The following is a 19,708-nucleotide window of genomic DNA, read 5'->3' as shown; positions in this document are numbered from 1 at the left end:
AAAAGTGTTTACTCATGGTCACCCCAGACGTCCCTCATCAACACGAGCTGAGACAGGAAGTTGACACGGCGTGTTTTCTCTGGGACCTCACTCGTCCTGACGGCTCTGAATGAGACGTCAGCACAACAATTCAAATTCCACAACAGGCTCCCAATTAGCACCCGCTGCAAGAGAGAGAGAGAAAACACTGCAGGAGCTCCGGGAGCTGATGTCACTTCCTGTCCTGTTCAGCCTCTGCTCCCATGTTCATGAAGCACTCGGGTTCCAGATGAGCGTCTTTTAATAGTCCACAGAGGCTGCAGGCTGTTTTTTAAAGTGAGGTGGGACCCTGTCACAGCTGAGCTAATGTTTCCAGCACAGCTCAGCGGTGGTGGGAGTCCGGCACACAGGAAAGGTGTGGTTGTGACAACTGGGTGGGCAACGTCAGCGACAACAGAACTGAGGTACCCTGGTTGCCATGGCAACATTGGTGTTGTGTCACAGGAAGTCATGTGGTCATTCATACACACACACACACACAGGACCAGGGAACCATGTTACCAGGCTGGGTTATGCATGTTAGTGCTGAATACACCATATGGCCAGAAGTATGTGGACACCCAAGTCCTGATGTGTATTTTCAGTCAGGGTTACTTTGCTTAAATTCAGTGAAATCTTTATGCTAAAGCATGCAAGCAGTACAATGATGTTTTAGTTAAGTGTTACTGAACTTGACTGGTCTATGCAGGACCCTGACCTCAACCCCACCCACTACACCTTTGAGGCAAACAGAATTTATCTCCCAACATCAGTGGTGGATGTCACTGATTCTCTCACGACTGAATGGGAGCAAATCCAACCTCCAAACAAACAAACAAAAAAAACAAAACTACAGCTTCAGCTATTTATTAATTTCATTACTGAATACTGATGATTATTTTCAGGATTAAGTAATTAAATGAAATAAAAAACGTCAGATGTAATCTTCCAGAGTCTGACATTACGTCCCTAAATTGTTTCAGTCCAAACAGTTCAAAACTCAAAGATATTCAGTTAGCATTGATGAAAAACAAAAGCTGTGAACCCTCACATCTGAAAGCCAGTGAATGATGACTTACCCAACTAACTGTTTTAGCATTTATGAGAGCATCAAAGTGAAGAACAAGTACTGGACAAAATACCAGGAAGGTCTTCAAATATAACACAATCCGGGATGAAAGTACAGCAATAAATGCGACCTCTGCTAAGTTTATGATGTTACATTTGTGTTGCGACTGAGTCAGAGAGGAGTTAATTCAACTTAATGGTCCCTTTAGACTGAGTTATTATATTCACATCTCGTGTACGCTGGTCTCCTGCCAGCCCTCCTTCCTGTTCAGCATCTACCAAACGTACTTCTAGTCGGAGAAGAAAATCTCTTACGTGCATCTTTAGCATATTAACGTGCCACCGGACAGAAACGTGAGCCAACAGAGAATCCACTAAGAGGCTTGATTCTGAGTTTAAACTCTGCTCTGCGTCTGCAGGTCAAAGCCAACCAGCGCAGCAGCTGAGACGTTTCTCACGACTGTCCTTAAAGAGCTGGCAAAATAAATTTAGCAGAGTCATTAAAGAGACCAGCAGTGTCATCAGGTTCATCTGAAGCAATGAACCGCCACAGACATTTACTCTAAAGCTGAAGAACTATATTTAGGTACTTGTACTCTCCTTGAGTATCTAATTTTCTGCTATTTTATACTTCTTCTTGACTACAATTCAGAGGCAAATGTTGTTCTTTTGTAAAGTCAACATGAGACACAAGATGCTGCTAATACTTGTAAAATGTGTATGCATGACACTGTGCTATTGTTACCTTCACTATAAAAGACCCGACTAACGGAAACTTATTTTCACTATCGATTAAGTTGCAGATTATTCCCACATTAATAGATTCATTATTTGGTCTATAAAAAGTCAAAAACTGGTGAAAGATACCCATCACAGCCTCCCAGAGCCCAAAGTGACGTCTTCAAAATGCTTTTGTCCAACCAGCAGTCCAACACCTAAAGACTCTTCAAATACTGTCAGAGATGACAAAGAAAAGCAGCAAATCCTGACATTTAAGAACCAGCAAACGTTTGGCATCTTTGCTTGAAAAGAGACTGAAACAATCAGTGGATTATCAAGTGATTCTTTTCGATCAATTAACTGGTTAACCTACTAATCTCTGCAGCTCTGCCGACAGCCACTCAGTAAGTATTGAAAAAAGCAATTAGTCTCGGTCAAACCTTCCCGGATACTTTAACATAGAAGCTGTAAAAATAGCAGCTTAGTAACAACATGCTGATTGATTTTCCAAACTCTGTAAATAAGCACAACTATTTTCCAAATGTCATGCTGTCATGAGCAGAGCTGAGGAGGTTCTGCATCTGCCTGTCGCCTCCTCGGCGGCTCAGCAACACCCGAAGCTCCATCATCACAGTCCAGTGACTTCAACAACGCTCCACTGGCAATGACATCTCCCTTAGCGGCTCCCTTGGTTTCATCCAAAAGCCCGACGGCCCAGAAGAACCTCGACAGACAAAGTCCAGAAAACGATTGCTTTTTCATTCCTCTGACTTGCAGGATGCCAGTGAAGTAAACACCTCTGAAACACGATCGAGGTCTGTGAGCTTCAGTACAGCACAGGGTGAACATAAAGGATGTCATGTCATGTCAAAGGAAGCTATTTTTGTCAAAGGATTGACACCATCATCTCCTCTTTCTATGCTAATTACCTAATTACCTTCAGATAGACCTGCCAAAGCATCGTTTCAGAAGGTGCTGCGCTTTCACAAAGTTTAGACTGGAGGAAAGACAGGCTGCAGAGGACGTCAAAGACAAGAGGGAGGTGAAGGAGAGAGAGACAGGAGAGGAGGACAGGTGGACATGTGAAGGTCTTTGTCTATCAGCTTTGGTGCCTATATTACCCACAATGCAACCTGACCACCAACAGCTCAGTCTGAGATTTGGGTGTGTTATGCTAACACTAAACTTTCCGTATGAGCTTCCAACAGCTTGCAGAAACTCCTCATCAACAGACTCTCGTCATGATTAAGCGTGGAAGCCTCAGACAGGCAAGTGAGTCTCACCTTTGCGCACACATGCAGATAAAACTGAGCCCATGTGCGACAGCCGGTGGCTCGTAATGATGGCCATAATGAAGCCTCTCCAATCCACCGTGAATCAACACCTCAGAAGAGCCCGGAGTGATGCAACACTTCACGCAGTAAACGAAATGTCATCCGTGTCAGGTTGGTTCTGTCGCTTTCACCCTGAACAGCTTGTGGCAGCCACACGGAGACGAGGCTACCATTAATACTCATCTAAATTATTTCATATCGCTCCCATACTGCATATTCCCACTGTATTCAGTGTGTAACGTCGCCTTGTGATGAATACTAATTATCTTCCACATGAAGGGCAATCAATTATGAAATCCGGAGGATGCTGTTGGAATTAGTGCACACACACACACACACACTATGTTTGACAAATGGGTTCATTATCTTTCAGCTGAATGGTCTGACACTAGTGAAGAGAAAAAAAAAATATCAACATAATTTATATTCACCTCCATGGAGCCATTTGTACTAATGTGGTGTGTATAAGCAAGACAGGAGCTCCTTGTTTGTGCCTAACAGGAAGCCAAACGGGGATCCTCTCTTCAAGATCAAAACACTGAAGCTCAGCACTGATGGACTGTCAACAGCATCATGACAACAGTCTGTGTGGAGCAGGGCCAATGAGGCTGCAGGGGAGATACAAGACTCCGACATCCACACACACACTAAGGCTGAATCCCATCACCACACAACTGCCTCAACTCTGGACGATAACACGATGATAATTTGACATTCAGTGCAAACGTTTCTTGCAATTTCTGTCTTTTCACAATATCTGCACTTGTAGATTAAATATTGTGAAGTTTGGACAACAAAAACACTGAAGGCGAAGGAAAGAGCAGAAAGAAAGAGAAGATTAATTCAGTGCCAAGACAGGACACACACTCTGATGGCGTACTGTCCATATCCATGGACACAAGTGAGGTTTGATGTCCTGTCTCAGTTCATGCATTTTATCTCCTCGTGGACTTGACATGACGACAACTATTATGTCAATTCCAGAGGACGTCCGCTTGGATTCAGCCATGCTGTGTGTCCCTGAAGCTCAAACAGTCAGTGTCTTGCAGAACAACAGATGTGTTTACTAATGGACTGCACACATTACACAACAGATATTTCACAATATCTGCACTTTGTTGCTTCATCCACGAATCTCTGCATCAAACGGCAGCGACGTGCCCGACAGACTACACTGTGTCCCAGACAGGATCAGGTCTGTGAGCACATCCCCTCTTCCTCCCTGCTGCTGTCACGCCGTCTTATAAAGCCTAACAAGCGTGGCCGCTTACATGAGCTCTTCGTCAGGTTTCACTGAAGGGACGCCGAGAGCAACAACCGAGCAGAAAACCACACGAGTCACTGCTCACAGGTCCGTGCAATCAGAGTCGCTATTTGTTCCCGCAGCCCGGAAAATGTCGGGGAAACAATAATGCATGAAAACATTCACTGTTCTCTCTTTTTAATCAATCACCAGGACTGACACTTGATAATGGTTTTAGCAAATTACACAAACAATACGTTCAGGGGTTTTGTCACCAGAGGCCTGAATGCTCTACAGTGACAATAAGAAACAATCTCCCGGCCCGCTGATGGAGATTAGAAACCTATTTCCAAACATGTCTTTAATAGATTTTCTTTGTCTGCTTTCAGCTTTATCTCACCTTGACACTCTTCCCTCCCTTCGCTGAACCTGGACCAACATTTCTGCATGTTTATATTAAGAGGCTTTTCTGTCCACAGTCAAATAAGCAGCCTCTTTCGTTTATCACCAACACAAAACTGTGAATGAGAAGATGAGTTAAAAATACTTTGCAGCACAAGTGACAGAGCCAAAAGGGGATTAGGCCCATCCCCTTCATGCCATAACCTCGCTGTGCTCACAGAGTTACACATTTTCATTCAGTCACACAGTTTACGCAGCATTACGCAGGATTAATGGTGCAGCCTGACTGTTTTAGAGATGAATTTAACTGTGTCTGAACCTCTCCTGACCTATATCCTCAACTGGAGCAATGCAGCAGCGTCGTCCTGAAGGGAGACGCTTCATTAGTCTGAGGATGCTCATGTGTGCTTTTTCTGCACACAGTAAAGCTATAAGGACAGATGGGCGACTTACAAGCTCCAAATGTCGCTCTAAAGCTGAAGAAAAGCAGAAAAAAGACAGATGAGTATCCCCAAGCTTTCAATTTCGTTATCATTAAAATCAGGTCGCCTCACCAAAATGAAAATGTGAATGGAGCAAGTGAGCCTGTAAGAGTTTTAAATAGACTTAATGGAGAAAATCAAGACAATCAAGTTGAATACACTTCTGATAATAACGACATGTCTAGAAAAGGTCCTGTCAGCACAGTCAGATTTACTCAAATACATCATGGAAACACTTTAAAGTGGCCAACATTCAGACAGCATTTCCACAGTAATTCTTTTGCATGAATGAATCTTTGGTGGTACCTGCTGATGCAAACCGTCAGGAGCTGAAAATAAAATTATCAAATAAAAACTCTAAACAGACAAGGGCAAGCTGTTAAATCCAGACTGTGGCACAGAGTTTGCATTGTCATGTGCCAAAGATCTCTGCTGTGGTTTGGGACATCCCAACCTGTTGGTGAAAGCTTTCAGGAAAAACAACACCAGACAATACTTGACGGTTACCAAACACATCACAAAGAGGTTCTGAGGAAGCCCAGCTGATCACTTGCATCAGGTCTGGGATCAGTTTTTGGTAACATGTTCACAGACGTATTGTAGATTCTCAATATGAAGCTGGAGGGACAAGCTCAGCTCAAGACTTCAAACTCAGGGAAACAACATCTGATGACATTTGTTCAATACATACAAAAAGTGACGTATAAAAAGGGGACTCTGTGGTTTTACAGGGCTGTCATGTGCCAGACTTCTGGTTGGCTGTACAGCGTACAAATCGTCAAAGCTCATTGATTACTTTTGGACATGTCTCACATCTCACTTACATTTCTTTTTTAACCTGGTTAGTTAAATCTGTAACCATTCATTATTATGAGAAAAAAAACTCAATTATATTATGTCAAAACTAGCATACTGGTATATTATTCTTAAACGTGTGCGACATGGAACTGCAACCTTCAACACAAACCACGGGCTGCCAAGGGCGTGGAGGAAATATTACCAATTACCTGTGTGGCCAGCAGTGAGGCATCATGTTTGAGGCTCTACCCTCTAAATATGACTAATTGCCCCTGCTGTTCGGCTTCTTATGATACAGGTTAGAACTCATTACCGGGATGTTCTGCCTGACTGGGCTCTGGTGCTCCGGCTCTCAGGCAGATGAGGGGGAATAAACGAGCACCTGGCCTTGTGCACACAAACGTTTTAATGTTTATCTACTTACAAATAATTGGTTGGTTTTATCTGTTAAAGTGAATCGCAGCTTTGGTCCCTTCGAGCTCCAGTAAGGCACAATTCCAGTAATTTTTTTCTTATGAACGTCCACCAGGGATTTCTGCTCTCTCTGCCAAGTCCACTGTGTTGGGCATTAGCTGCAGTAATACCTTTCTCATTGATTTGTATCAGCCTGCGCTCTGAGTGTGGGTGAGCGAGGCACAACATAGCTTGACACAAAATCCTTTTGGCGTGCCAGCGTTGTCGGTTACTGCCATCAGCCAAGCAAAACAAACAGGTTATAGTGCACTTACAGCACCTCAGCAATGTATGCTTTATAACAGGGAACAAGTTCTTCAGGCAGTGACAGGCTATCAAGCTGTCTTGTGCTCTGACGGGTTTGTGGATGTTGACTGAGCTGCACTGAGACACCACAGTGATTCTCTTCTGAGGTTATGCAATAATTAGAAAGGGTTAAACTACACTTGATCCAAACTGCCAAAGGCACCGTGTTGACGTTGACTTTCAGTTGCGGGCTAAGGGTGGGGTTGACAAACAGAAGGAGAGGAGACAAAGACTTAACAACACCTATTGAGAGCTACGCTGCAGAAAGCCTCTTCAACTGGAATTCGGCTGTGATTCACAGCACAGTCCAATTTGGCCTGAGGGTTCAAAGAAGCTGCGACCCCAGTGACTTCTGCCGTTTACTCGTTCACAGTTTCATAGTAAACAATCAAGGACTGGGCTGCACTTTGCTTCACGAGAAAAAGAGGCACACAGACTTGTTTTCACACTAAGGGAGACAAAAATGGGCCACGTATTGTTTGAGGATAATTTACTGAGCCTCAGGTTCAGACTGAGAGATTAGCAAACTCTAGATTTATCTGTAGCATCAAGCCTCGCAGGAAAAGCAGACACACTGATAACAAATAACTCATATAAACTGAAGCACACTAATCTAAAGTATTCCTACATTTGCATACTATCTGATGCAGCCTCGTGCTGTCAGGATTTACTGGGATTAATCACTTCTACATTCATCAACCATGACGTGTCACCATGTTTAGATGTTACAGCACGTGAGGCACTGACTTGGACTCTACTTTAACTTTCAGGATTTAAAAAGCTTTTTCTGAAGCTTTACACCAAAAAGCAAGACTCACTTTGTCTGTGGGCATTTAACCTATGCTCTCGACGCCACAAAGACCTGGTGCCATAAACATACAGAACAAAATGAACAGTCGTGACACTATGAGGAATTCTTCCCAAACAATACACATATTCAAACATTACAAACAAAACATTAAAATGCATTATGCATGTATTAAGAATAAAATAACTTTTTCACCATACAGTGTGTGTTGAGTGACCAGTTCTTATTAGGCTTAATATTATTTATATCCCCAAGGGCCAATCCTTGGACCTCTTTTAATAAACATTTACATGCTTCCATTAAGCCAGACTGTGCAGAATAATTAAGTCATATTTACGCAAATGACACCCAAATGTACCTTGCTCTGCTGCCTAGTGACTACTGCAAAACCGTTTTTCCCTGCATCAAGCAAATTATGGATTTAAAACGTACCGGTATGTTTATCTATAGCTAATTACAGACAAAACTAAAATAAATAAAAACATTTTCTAATAATTTTCTCAGACTTACGGTGTCATCGTGGACTTACAGCTAAACTTTAATAACGTGAAATCAGTGAAGTCTCAATAAAGAAAGAGTTCAACATTTTGGGAAATAACATCCTTATTGCCTTCCTGGCTAACACCTTGATGAGAGGATTGATATTATGGGTGCTGCAATGAAATGATAATGATTTATAATTTGATATCATGTTAATAACACACAAAATAATATTGTCTATATATTGTAATCTGCCACCTCTTAAATACTGTTATCATCAGTTGTTCTGGCCACAATAACCACGCGGTGACATGATTACAGCCCTAACTTGTACCAATCTCATGATGTCCGTATGCTAAATATGAAGCTACAGCGTGGAGACAGTTAGCTTAGCTTAGCCGCCTGAAAAGAAGCGTAAAAAAAGCTAGCCTGGCCCTGACCAAAGGTAGAAGAAAAATCTCAGTTATCTCAGTCACGTTAGATCTCATTCAAATAATTGATATAAAACACGTTTTCAGCTTTAACATAGGCTTACTAGCTGTTTCCATCTGCTTTATGCTAAGCTAAGCTAACTACCCCCTGGTTTAGCACCGTGCTTAGCATACAGACACCTCAGTGGTTATTTTTATCTTATGGTCAGAAATTAAGCAGATAAGCACAATCATGGTCCCCGGTAGAATCCCCCGTATTAAAGGAGTGATATAAACACAGCGTTACGGCCATGTCACTGCAGACATGCTAGTGGCCCTGGGCCAACTGACTCACCCCCTGCAGGGTGCCCGGGGGCCGCCCTTTGCCTTTAATGTATAGCGGGCAGCAGCCCTGCTCCCCGGGTACCATGTCCGCTCCCTCCTCATGTGTGTGCGGATACGCTCCTCCCTGCTGAGCTCAATCAATCACACAACGTTCACGCTGCAACTGTGACCTGCACTGACAGTTACTGCTTTGTGCAAATCAAACCAGCTGAGCAGCGTAACCCCATCGAGAGAATGACTGAATGCTGTAAGCTGGCAGCCGACGCACAGGCGGCAAATTCCTGCCTTGGCTGTTTGAGTCACAGCCAATTATAACAGGACCCATCCAGCTCTGGGTCGCGCACAAACACGTCTTTTCATAATTCCAGCTCTTACCTGCCCACTGTTTGGTTGGCGAGCTGTCTCATTCGGTTGAACTGCTTCTTCATCTTGTGTTTTTCTGCGTTACCACCCGGCGGTAGAGCCACTCCACATATCTCATTGATAGGATGAAGCCAGATCTCCGCGCTGATCTATGGCAGACGAGGAGGTTCAGTCTTTAAACATCCAGTGTGTGCATCGCGGAGGGGAAACACTGAGCTAAAACCTCCTCATTTTGCTGATGGAGGACTGCGTGTCTCTGTCATCCGCTCCGCGCCGCCGCTCCAGTGATGCTGGACCGATTTCTCTCCCTCTCTCCCCCAGCACTGACAGCTCGCAGGCGACACGACGCTCCCCGCAGGTGCATCACGGGAGATGTAGTTCATTTAGATCGCTTCCCCTCAGAGCCACAGAGGCGGATTTCAGCTCTGTAATTGCTCAGTTTATAGCCAATTAGACAATGTTAAACACCGAGTCACACAATACTTTGAATTAACTAATGTAACTAAGTATATTTACTCAACTTACAATGTGAACGTAGGCCTTCTTCACTCAACTGAAAACATCTGAGCAGCGTATAAAACTAAAGGTGTGTTCGCAGGTGTGTTCAGTTTCGTTTCTGACTGGACCTGTGATGAAGAGTGGTAAGAAGAGGGAAACACTGGCCTAAGAGACAGACTTTATTTATCTGCCATAAAAGCAAAAAGTAATTAAATGTATTTAAAAGCAAGCAATAATTTAAAGCATAAAATTATATGTTTTGGTGGGTTCTAACTGTTCAGCAGCATCAACTGGCTGCCTGATGCATTATCAGGTCATATATGTAATATTTACTGTTTGATGCAGCTGTATTACCTGATGTACTTGTCCTGATAGAAATGTCAGGCGTCTTGACTCCAGTCTCCAGGAGGCCTTCCTATAGAGCACAAAAAAGAAATGTCAGACTTGAATATTAATAAGGACATTGTTAATCATCCACACAGGCTTTATTGTCCATTCAGGTGAATTTTCACTGTCAAGTTCAGTCCTGATGACAAATTTTGAAAGTACAGTGAACCTCCATCTTCACCAGTTTGACTGGATGTTTGCAGGCACACAGCATCACCTTGTGGCTGTCTGAGTCAGTGTCTGATAAAAAATTAGCCTACATAAAAAAGATGAAGAAATGCATGCAAACATAATAACAAATTGATTTACTATTTTACCTTTTTTTCCTGGGAATATTACGATCAAAAGTGTAGACTGGCTCTTTAATTTTTCAAGTATGGAATGAATAAATACAACACTTCAGCAATTTCCCATCTACAATTTAGGAGAGGAAGCTGTTCATGTAGACAAATTGTGTGGTATAAAAAATATAAAACACTCGAATAATACACATGGCAAAAATATGCAAGAGGATAATATTGAATAAACTTAAAAACAAAAACAAAAGTGAAATACCGCCTCTGCCCTGTGCAGTTACGGTCCATTGTCAGAGGGGGCGCCAACGTGTCAACGTCCAATATTTTGAAGAGCAACAGAAGAAAACGTGTGGCTAGTGGAGTTTAATTCTTGAATGACATTAGAGCAAAGTTTATAATTTTACAATTAGTTTCTCTGCCTGGGAATAACTTAACGCACTTCGGCGTAGAGTCGCTTCGTTCCTGACATCTGACCGGCTGCTGCGCCCTGAAAAATGCGGGATCGAACTAAAGAATTAGGAAATGTGAGTCAAAAAGTAACTCGCTAACGTTAGCGGTAGCGCGCTAGCCTGCTAACTTTGCTAAGTCTCATCTGTCGGGTAACGGCCGCTAACTTAAGTGTTCCCCCGTGACAACTTTCTCTATGGACGTAAACCAGCAAAAGTGATTGTAATAGCAATACTTCACGGTTTGTGTGTCTGAATGATAACTTCAGCGACATTTTATTTCCAGCTTCCGTTTCAGCCCTTTCTCCTTAAAGGCCGGGACAGGGCACGGCTGCTGGGGCAGATGTGGCTGAAAGATCTTCAGACACGAGAAAACACTGACTGTATTTTCTTTGTATTTCTGTTTGTCATCCTGACTGCAGAAAGCCGAGGCTTCAGATGAGGACGAGGAGGGCAAAGCTCTGATGATCAAACCTGGAACCTCTTCGGCCAAAGAGGAGAAGGAGAATGAAGCCTTCCTTAGAAAGGTGAAGTTCATTTTCACGTTGATATTATACAACGTAAAGATGAAAGACCACCTACAGTAAGGCCGCTTGGTCTTTTCTTTTACTCTTCTTTTACTAAGTCATGGTTCTGTCAACACAACACGCCGTTTTTAGGAAAAGATGGGTGTGAAAATCAGGCATTATCTTTGTGTGCATGTGTGTTGTCGTGGTTAAGCTGAAGGGAGGGTGGATGTTGAGCGCTGAGACTGAAGTAGAAGAAACCGACTCAGTCTTGTCTGATATTTTGTCACCTTATAGTTTTGTTTTGTCAACATTTCAGTCTCTGCTAATCCCAGTGTCCTTGCACAGGGCTGCCAAAACTGACTGGTTTCAGTCATACATGACTATTTGCTGGTTTTCTTAGTCCACTCTGATGTTGCATTGAATATCTGTGGGGTTTGGATTATTAGTGGAGGTCTTGGTTGGACAAAAGAAGCAATTCGGAGATGTAACCTCGGGTTTTAGGGAGTACTTGTGGTGGCTGGTTTTCTCCATTCTCTCAATCAACTAGTCAAATAATTTGCTAAAATGCGTCTGGTAGCTGCATTTCTGCCCATAAACTTTAAAACTACGACTTCTTTTCCCCTTCTTAGGTGCATGAAATTCATGAGGGACTGAGCCGTCTCAAAGGGATGGTGTCTGAGCTTGAGAACAAGCAGAAAACAGTGCTGGGCGTGGCGCTGCCGGAGGAGAGTAAGTATGTTCATATAGGCCATCAGTTGGTCTGCATTCTGACACAAACTGGGCAGGTTCCAGGCTTTTACTGCTATAACTATCATAAACTTGTAGTTCACATGCCTAAGTGCATCTTGATTAAGTCTCACTGGCCTGAGGGCCCTCACAGTCTGCAGCAGGACGTGTGTGCTGAATATGTTGCTCATCTGTTGGTTTAGGTATGAAGAAAGAGCTCCAGACTCTTCGAGAGGAGATCAAAACACTGGCTGGTCAGATCCAGAGGAAACTGAAGAGTGAGTATTGATGGATGACAAGTGATCAGCTTTTACTTTTCCTGTTTAGTTTACCCTCTTCACTTATCTTCACACAGGCATGGAGCCAAAGAAGGGAGAGGAGGATGGAAAATACGTACCCATAAACATTCGGATGCAACGGACCCAGGTTGACGCTCTAATTTTTTGTTTTTATGCCACAGCATCCTGGTCTTAAGTCGTTGTAACTTTGAGGATTTGATTTTAAATTTCCACAGCTGCGTGTCATCTCATCAGATCTTTTGTAAGTCTCAAACAAACCTCAAACCAAACATTTAAGCAACACCAAAAAGTGAATATCATAACCTCCACGAAGGGAGAATTTAGTGCAGCTCTGTGGTATCAGGCGGTGTCAGTCGTAGCGAGCTGTAGCCAATAAACTGACCTTTGTGTGTTCATTGAAATGGTGGAAAAAAACCACACGAGAAGAATTTGAAAACGACAGCTTGAGTTTGTGCTTTTCCTCGCGAGTGTATCGTTACGACCTTTAACGTTCAGCTACCGTAACGTAAAACCGCAGTCAGGTGACCAGCGTGTCTCCTCCTCTCCAGCACGGCGTCTTGTCCAAGGAGTTTGTGGAGCTGATGGGTCACTGTAACACCATCCAGGCCCAGTACAGAGACCGCAACGTGGAGAGAATACACAGGCAACTCAAGATCAGTGAGTACATGAAGCGTGACTGCCTGTTCAGCGCTCTGTGGTCGTCTTCAGGGAAATCCCTGCTGCACTCATCACTTCCCCACTCGCTGTGGGTCATCTCATGACTCCTGTCACATGTCGCCTCCTCAGTCTGCACAGTTACACTTCCACGTGCCCACAGGAGGAGTTAAATACTTTGATAAACACCTACATCTGCTTACACCTACATCACAATGTGTGATAAATCTTTTAACTTCATCAAAATGTTTATAAGCTGCTTGTGAACGGGAAACTTAGTCAGGTGTGGAGAAAAGTGTGCAGTCTGTGGTGACTTTACATGAAGCGTTTCAGTGTTTTCCTTGACAACAACATGAAAACGTGAACACTGACCTGCTGTACTTCTCACTCTTCAGCTGGGACCAACGTGACAGATGAAGAGCTGGATAAGATGCTCGAGAGCGGGCAGACAGACGTTTTCACCCAAAATGTGAGTACACGCAAGATGAAAGGAGGGCGTCTTCTGCACGTCGGAAACCACAGCACAAAAACACCTGCACAATCGGAATCCGGCTTGTGGTGGGAGGAGGTTTTCTGCATTAGTATGTTGGTGCATTACAAGAAAAAAAGAGTGAGAGAAGACAAAGTACTGCAAGTCAAAAACATGAATAGAAAGTTGTCAACATAAGGAAGCTCGCCTTTATTTTAGTTCCTTCTAAACGCAGTGGGGATGATATTTTATAACCTAATGACGGCTCTCAGTTAGAAGTGCAGCCTCTGATTGGTCAACAAACTCAACCCAAGGCATGATGGGATTGGTGGTTAGCAGCGAACAGTCACGCCAAGAGCAACAATTATTATTAACACTGAAAAATGGATAAAGAATCACAGTCAGTATTGGCTTTTTCATAATGGATTCATTGAATTAAGTCTCCCAAAAGGCCACAGAGCTTTTAAAAAGGATTGTTACTGCTAAAAGTAATGCATTACACAACATGTTACTTTCATAACACGTTACCCCCATCACCGGCAGTAATAGCAGCAGTGACTTGACGTGACTTGCTCTGTTGTCACCTCTCTTGCTGCTCAAACTGGACATCTTTGGTAAGCATGTGACAGAAAATCCTGCACAGCCATTAGAGACGTCTGTAGCGTTTTAGTAGCTCGTAGGGTGAAGAATCCTTTTTAAAAGTCTTTTAATGTGCATTCTGTCACACTCAGTGTTGGAAAGTGACTCTTAGTAAAGCACCAAACTAGCTTTCTGTATATGTAGTAGTTAAAACCAGTGACGTCCGTAACGCAGCTGAGACATATCGTCCCTGTGGTCTGCAGATTCTGATCGATGCTAAAGCCACAAAGCAGGCTCTGAATGAGATCGAGTCCCGGCACGATGAGATCCTGAAGCTGGAGAGGAGCATCAGAGACCTGCACGAAATGTTCCAGTACCTCGCCATGGAGGTCGAGGCTCAGGTAAAGGAAACGCTGATCAAGTCTTTCCGGCTCCTTGGAGTTTCGAGGAGAGTCTGATCCTGATATTTTTGCCTCCTGCAGGGGGAGATGGTCAACCGGATCGAGAACAACATCAAACAGTCAACCGACTACGTGGAGAAAGCAAAGGACAACACGGAGAAGGCTGTAACGTATCAGCAGAAGGCGCGCAAGGTACAGTGTGGCTTCACACAAACGAGTCTTAACTCATCCTCACCCATTTGTGTCAGCAGGAATAAACCGCTCATGTCATGGTGTCTGTACAGTTGCTCCTGCTTGCTTTTATCTCAGTTGATGTGTTTGTGTCTCTTTTCCAATGCAGAAAAAGGTCTGGATTGCGATCTGTTTGGCCATCCTCATCCTTATCATAGTCATCGCAGTGGTCTCCACCTTCGCCACCTAACACCAGGCGGCGTGAGTCATCTGGTAGATCCGTCTGGCAGAAGCACATTGTGGGTTCAGAAATCCCCTCTGGTGTAAATAATTTCAGCTGAAGTGTGTACGGGTGAATTAGGTCAGTTAGTGTCCCATCTCTGCTTTGTTTTTTTATTTTCATATTTCAGATTGGTCCTCCTTTAACTTGCACGTCCTCCTAACAGGCCTTGTGTTGTTTTCTTTTTTAAGAAGAGATGTGCTCTCTGTTCTCTCAGCACACAAGTGACCACAATCTTAGTTGCGGTTCCTCTTCCAGTCAAGAGGTAATGGCTGCTGGTCTATGGGATTCCCTGGTCCAGACTGGGGTCTGCAACACAGACCCCAGTCTGGCCCAGGACGATGTGTGGGCTGTTGCATCACGCCTCCCCCTGCTGCTTCAGACACATAGTAAACAAGTGGCCTTGGGCGAAGCGCAGAGCAGTATTGAACACTGGCGCTGATCACACTGTACTCAGGAAAACTGGGCTGTAACAGAGCGGGGCTTTCTTTTATGGGCATATATTTGGTAAATAGACTAATATAATTGTATATAACCTATATTGCTGATTCTTTATGCAAATGATTTTAAACTTGAAAGTTCAAACTGCCTATGTGTAACAAATGTAAATAGATAGTTTTTTTTTGTGTGTGAAAGAACAGCCCTCACCCCTTTTTTTTTTATTTTAAGAGCTCCATCAACAAGCCCACTCTGCTTTGTCCTCACAGTTTGTGTTTGACTTGTGCTGCGTGAGCTGCTACGAGCAACAACACTCTCATAACCGGTGCCTTCTCCTGTAAGTCCATGTCAGCAGCTCAAACTGAAAATGTGATATTGTGCACTAACATGTCAGGAAGGGATGGAGTGATTATCATGATCCCTGAATATGAGAATTCCCATAGCCTGATTTTTCTTCACCTGTTTGTCACATTGTGCAGAGTCTTCCTTCGTCTTCCTAGTTGAATCACTTCTGTTTAATTCTGTGGGGGAATCCTGGAGCAGAAAACCCTTTTTTACAGAGACAAACAGTACCTGCTGTGCAAACACAATATGACAAATCTGAAAAGAAAAATTAACCACAACTTTTTATGTTTGACATTTGTCCAGTCCTCACTCACATCTCCTCTGGAAACAGAAAAAGGTTGGCTGAGGCCGGAGCGGAGATTTTCCTACTGTATAATATTATGGCTGTTGAATTTTTGCATCATTTTAATATAGATTTGTTTTTAAATAAAAATACCACCATGTTCTATTACTATGTGCTTGTCTTTTCTCATCCGTTGTAGGAGCTTTCACACTTTGCAAGCTACCCCATGGAAGTGTTTCTTTATTCAGCCAAAACTAAACAAAAAGCTTCAACACAATGAAAAAAAAAGGCAGCTAATTTTTGGTCTTTTTATTCAACTGTAATTGCCTTAATTTTTCAAGTAAAACAATGTGGAATTACAAGGGATCAAAGGAATGCAACAAATGAAGAGACAAATCAAAAATAAGACCATCACCATAAACTACCCACCCACCCAAAATATCACCTTCGCTCAAAGTAGCTTAGACAGTCCAAAAGGAAATCGACAATTTACAGTCATCTGGAACTGTACCAGTAATTTTATTCACATATTTTGTCCAAGTATTTTTTTTCTTTTTACATGAATGTAGAGCAATGAAGTGACGGTGACGAAAATCCAGGTGAAAAATTAAAACAATTTGGTTGCACTGATGCACAGGGTGCTTTTCTGGACATTTTCTGGGGAGGAGGAGGAGGAAGATGAAGAGGAGGGAAGTTTAATCTTTTTTTTCCTGTTTTGTCTTTTTTTTTCTTTTTTTTTTTTTTTAAATAACAAGAGAAGCTCAACACCCCTGCTTCAGGTGCTTCACAAGGCAATCTGAGGTTCAAACCCATTTGGCCAAAGAGGCACTCTTAATTTCAATAGCATTTTCTTGCCCTTTCAATATAAATACATGACAAAGTAACAATAACTGCCTTTGGGAAGATTAGGAAAAGGAAATTGGATTTTTTTTCTGCTCCAGGTCTGTGGTGCGGAGCAAAAGATGTAACGTCCTCAAGGCAATTTGCAACCTCAATTAATACATTTTCGAACAGCAGAGATACATCGCGAGGTACCAGGGACCAATTAATTGACTGAAGTCGATTACTACACCACAATGTACTCAGAAGCTGAGGGCCACATTATCAGATGTGCAAATGAGAAATGCAAGGCTGGATTTAAAAAATAATCCAATGAACAGAAACTGACGGGGGGGCAAGCAAAAAAAGACAAGCTCCAGCATAGTGCAGCAAAGATCACATTGACAGATCAGTTCTCTTCCTAATACCCTGGAAGAAATAATAAAATATGCATAACTTATCAACTGACTACAAAGAAACAATAGTCAGGACAGCTGACGAAATTTTCAAAACCAAACTTTCTAAAACCTCCAACTTACAATACAACTGGTCACCCAAAAGTTTTTAATGTCACACAAATGACTTTCCATTTATAACCCTAATAAGAGGGTGCTGTATAATCCATCTTAACACATAAGATCTGAGTGTTCCAGTCTTTAATGATTACAGTACATAATGTGAACTAACAGCTTTCCTTTATTACCTCTTGACACCTTCGTCCCCCTCAAGTCCCAGTGGTGAGTTAATCCACTGTATCGTCTCGCTGTCCGTTTATGGACGCACAAATGTGACGCCACTTTTTTTTTAAAACTCTCAGTCTGGCATCCCTGAACCTTCCCCCAGCTGACAATGGCTGAGCTGGCGAGGGGACCAGCTCCAGTTGGAACGGGAGAGGGCCCAAGAGACAGGGGAGGTCCCTGGCTTGTGCAGCACTCAGTTCCCTGGCATTCATTAGAGTGCAGACAAAACAGGAGGTCGTGACATGCTCTCGTATCGTGCTCTGCAACAACACTCTCGTCTCCATTGTTTCCCCTTTTGGCACTCCTATCATGTCTTGTTGTGACGATGCTGACTAGAAGAGGAGCGGGTGCTTGCGGCCGGTGAGCGAGCCTGCACTGCCGCGAGTGCCGCGACACTACGCAGCACCCTGTCCGGTGTCCCCTCTGTTCCCGAACTGCTGGTCACCTCCTGCGAGAGCTTCTGAGACCTCCTGCTGTCCGGATGACTCTCCCTTTGCTGGCCCCGCTTCTCCTTTCTGTCTCTAGTCTTTGTCCGGTCCGAGCTGCGTTCGCTGCCAGAGGAAGCAGCACGGGACTCTCTGTGCTCTGTGTTTTGAGAGCTGATGCTGTGGGTACGCTGGCTGCTGTTGCTGCTGCTGCGGCTCCTGCTGCTACGTCCACCGCCGTCGCCCTCGCCATCACTGCTCATGCTGCTGCAGGCGCTGTGACCCCGGGACAAGGACTGCACCTCTGCCTCACCTTCCTTTCCCCCTAATGACTTCCTACACCCCCTCTCCTTTTCTTCTGCTTTGGACCTCTTGTACTCCACTTCCAGGGGTGGAACCAGAGAACCAGGGCACTGTCTGGTGGAGCGGGAAGCAGAGCGGCTTGTCTGATTGGGTGTTGAGGGTTTGCTCCCACTGCTTTTACTATTAGTAGAATTTACAGAGTTACTCTGAGGGGAGGCTGGTACACTTTTGCTTTTAGGCTTTTGGTTCTTGTCAGAAGAGGAGGCGGGGGAAGTCCCAGCGGCCTTAGCCCCCGATTCTTTCCGAGTGGTGTGGCCAGGGGTATCCACCCTGCCTTTCATTGCTAGGAGTTTTGCTGCTGCATTGAGTGCCGAGCATCTCTTTCCCAGAACTTGGGGCTCAGGAGGCAATGAGGGTGTGCTGTTAGTCTGAGCTTTACTGTCTTGCGAAGGCTGAGATCCCGCAGACTTCCTGGTGATCCGGACTGAAGATGTATCACTGCCAGAATCTCCACCTGTGGATGTGTTGGTGTTGTTCGATGCGTTTCTGTCCGAGCTGCGGCCACGTTTCTTTCCTTGCTGGGTGTTTCCCTTTTCCCTCTCCTGAGCTTGTAGCCTGTGCTTGGCTGAACGAGTCAACCGGTGCTCCTTCCTGCTCTCACTGTTGTCAAAGTCGGAGGAGGAGGAGGAAGACCTGGAACGCCTTCTCCGAGAGGGAGCAATGGTGAGTTCCCTCTCGCTGCCTTCCTCCGTCTTCTCCCCACCCTCTGCCTTTTTCTCGTCTTTCCCCGTTTCTGAGGTGATGTCCTTTCGCTTCTTTTTGGTGGGATGTCTATTTTCATAAGTCCTCTTGTGGTGGGCGTGACGAGTAAGTGTTGATGTAGAGCACCCAGATGATGGCGAAGAGGAGCGAGCAGATTCTTGGCTACTCTGACGGCTAAGAGGCCTTTTCTGGATTGGAGTTTTCTGATTTTCAGGAGTTTGCTCCACTGCCTGCTGCTTCGGTTCTTTTTTCTGAGAAGCAGTCATAGACTGTGTTTCTCCATCTGTTCCTTCCATTCCTGGCTCAAAGTCTTTGGTCTCAAAGGAACTCTCCATCCTTCTCCTTTTAGACCGAGGTTTAGAGATGTCATGCTTTTTGTCATCATCCTCCTTGCTTCTCCTTGCTTCAGCCTCCACAACATCTACTTCCATTTCTGTCACCCTGTCAGGGTCACCTTCAGATGGTTCCTGGACTAACTCTAAGGATTGCTTCTCAGATGAAACACTAGAAGTGGGTACCTTGGGCAGAGACTCTGTCTGGTCTGGTGGGGATAACTCTGGGGAAACACTGGTGGATGCAGAGCTTTGTGTCTGCAGCGAAGTGACTGCAGAGGTTTCTGAGGTGGGCACAGGAGGACCTGCGGTGGCT

The 19,708-nt window shown here is 44.1% G+C and overlaps 3 protein-coding genes across 12 annotated transcripts in view; 1 reads left to right on the top strand and 2 right to left on the bottom strand.

The window, feature by feature from the left end:
• Positions 1-9,998, bottom strand: part of LOC124052589 (rho GTPase-activating protein 44-like) — a 54,125-nt gene extending 44,127 nt beyond the window's left edge. For 5 of the 10 annotated variants that reach the window (XR_006842021.1, XR_006842020.1, XR_006842022.1 and 2 more), the window contains exon 1: positions 8,878-9,164. Coding sequence is in view for 7 of the 10 variants with exons in the window: in XM_046377014.1 (XP_046232970.1) it covers positions 8,878-8,969 (92 nt within the window). In the remaining 3 variants the exon portion in view is untranslated. Of the gene's footprint in view, positions 1-8,877; positions 9,176-9,242 lie in introns of those variants that run through there. The other 5 variants (XM_046377017.1, XM_046377018.1, XM_046377020.1 and 2 more) reach the window with 5 other exon arrangements.
• A 711-nt stretch (positions 9,999-10,709) lies between these two features.
• stx4 (syntaxin 4) lies at positions 10,710-16,179 on the top strand. Its single transcript, XM_046377001.1, has 10 exons — positions 10,710-10,935; positions 11,280-11,384; positions 11,996-12,095; positions 12,296-12,370; positions 12,448-12,518; positions 12,940-13,048; positions 13,441-13,514; positions 14,357-14,494; positions 14,576-14,686; positions 14,835-16,179. The coding sequence occupies exons 1-10, from the start codon at positions 10,906-10,908 to the stop codon at positions 14,913-14,915; spliced, it is 894 nt and encodes a 297-aa protein (XP_046232957.1). The 5' UTR covers positions 10,710-10,905; the 3' UTR covers positions 14,916-16,179.
• Positions 16,180-16,305: 126 nt separating this feature from the next.
• LOC124052579 (Snf2-related CREBBP activator protein) overlaps positions 16,306-19,708 on the bottom strand; it is a 30,153-nt gene continuing 26,750 nt past the window's right edge. The window contains exon 35 of the mRNA XM_046376994.1: positions 16,306-19,708. Coding sequence (XP_046232950.1) covers positions 17,878-19,708 — 1,831 coding nt within the window. The 3' untranslated portion in view covers positions 16,306-17,877.

The sequence above is a fragment of the Scatophagus argus genome, chromosome 21, assembly GCF_020382885.2.
Source record: "Scatophagus argus isolate fScaArg1 chromosome 21, fScaArg1.pri, whole genome shotgun sequence".
Taxonomy (NCBI): domain Eukaryota; kingdom Metazoa; phylum Chordata; class Actinopteri; family Scatophagidae; genus Scatophagus; species Scatophagus argus.
The sequence above is the reverse complement of the archived record's forward strand: the minus strand, read 5'-3'. Positions and strand labels throughout refer to the sequence as shown.

Coding starts and splice junctions, on each gene's coding strand:
- stx4 (XM_046377001.1), top strand. CDS start 10,906: ATGCGGGATCGAACTAAAGAATTAGGAAAT. Junction 12,096..12,295: donor CGTGGCGCTGCCGGAGGAGA/GTAAGTATGTTC, acceptor CTGTTGGTTTAG/GTATGAAGAAAGAGCTCCAG. Junction 13,515..14,356: donor CAGACGTTTTCACCCAAAAT/GTGAGTACACGC, acceptor TGTGGTCTGCAG/ATTCTGATCGATGCTAAAGC.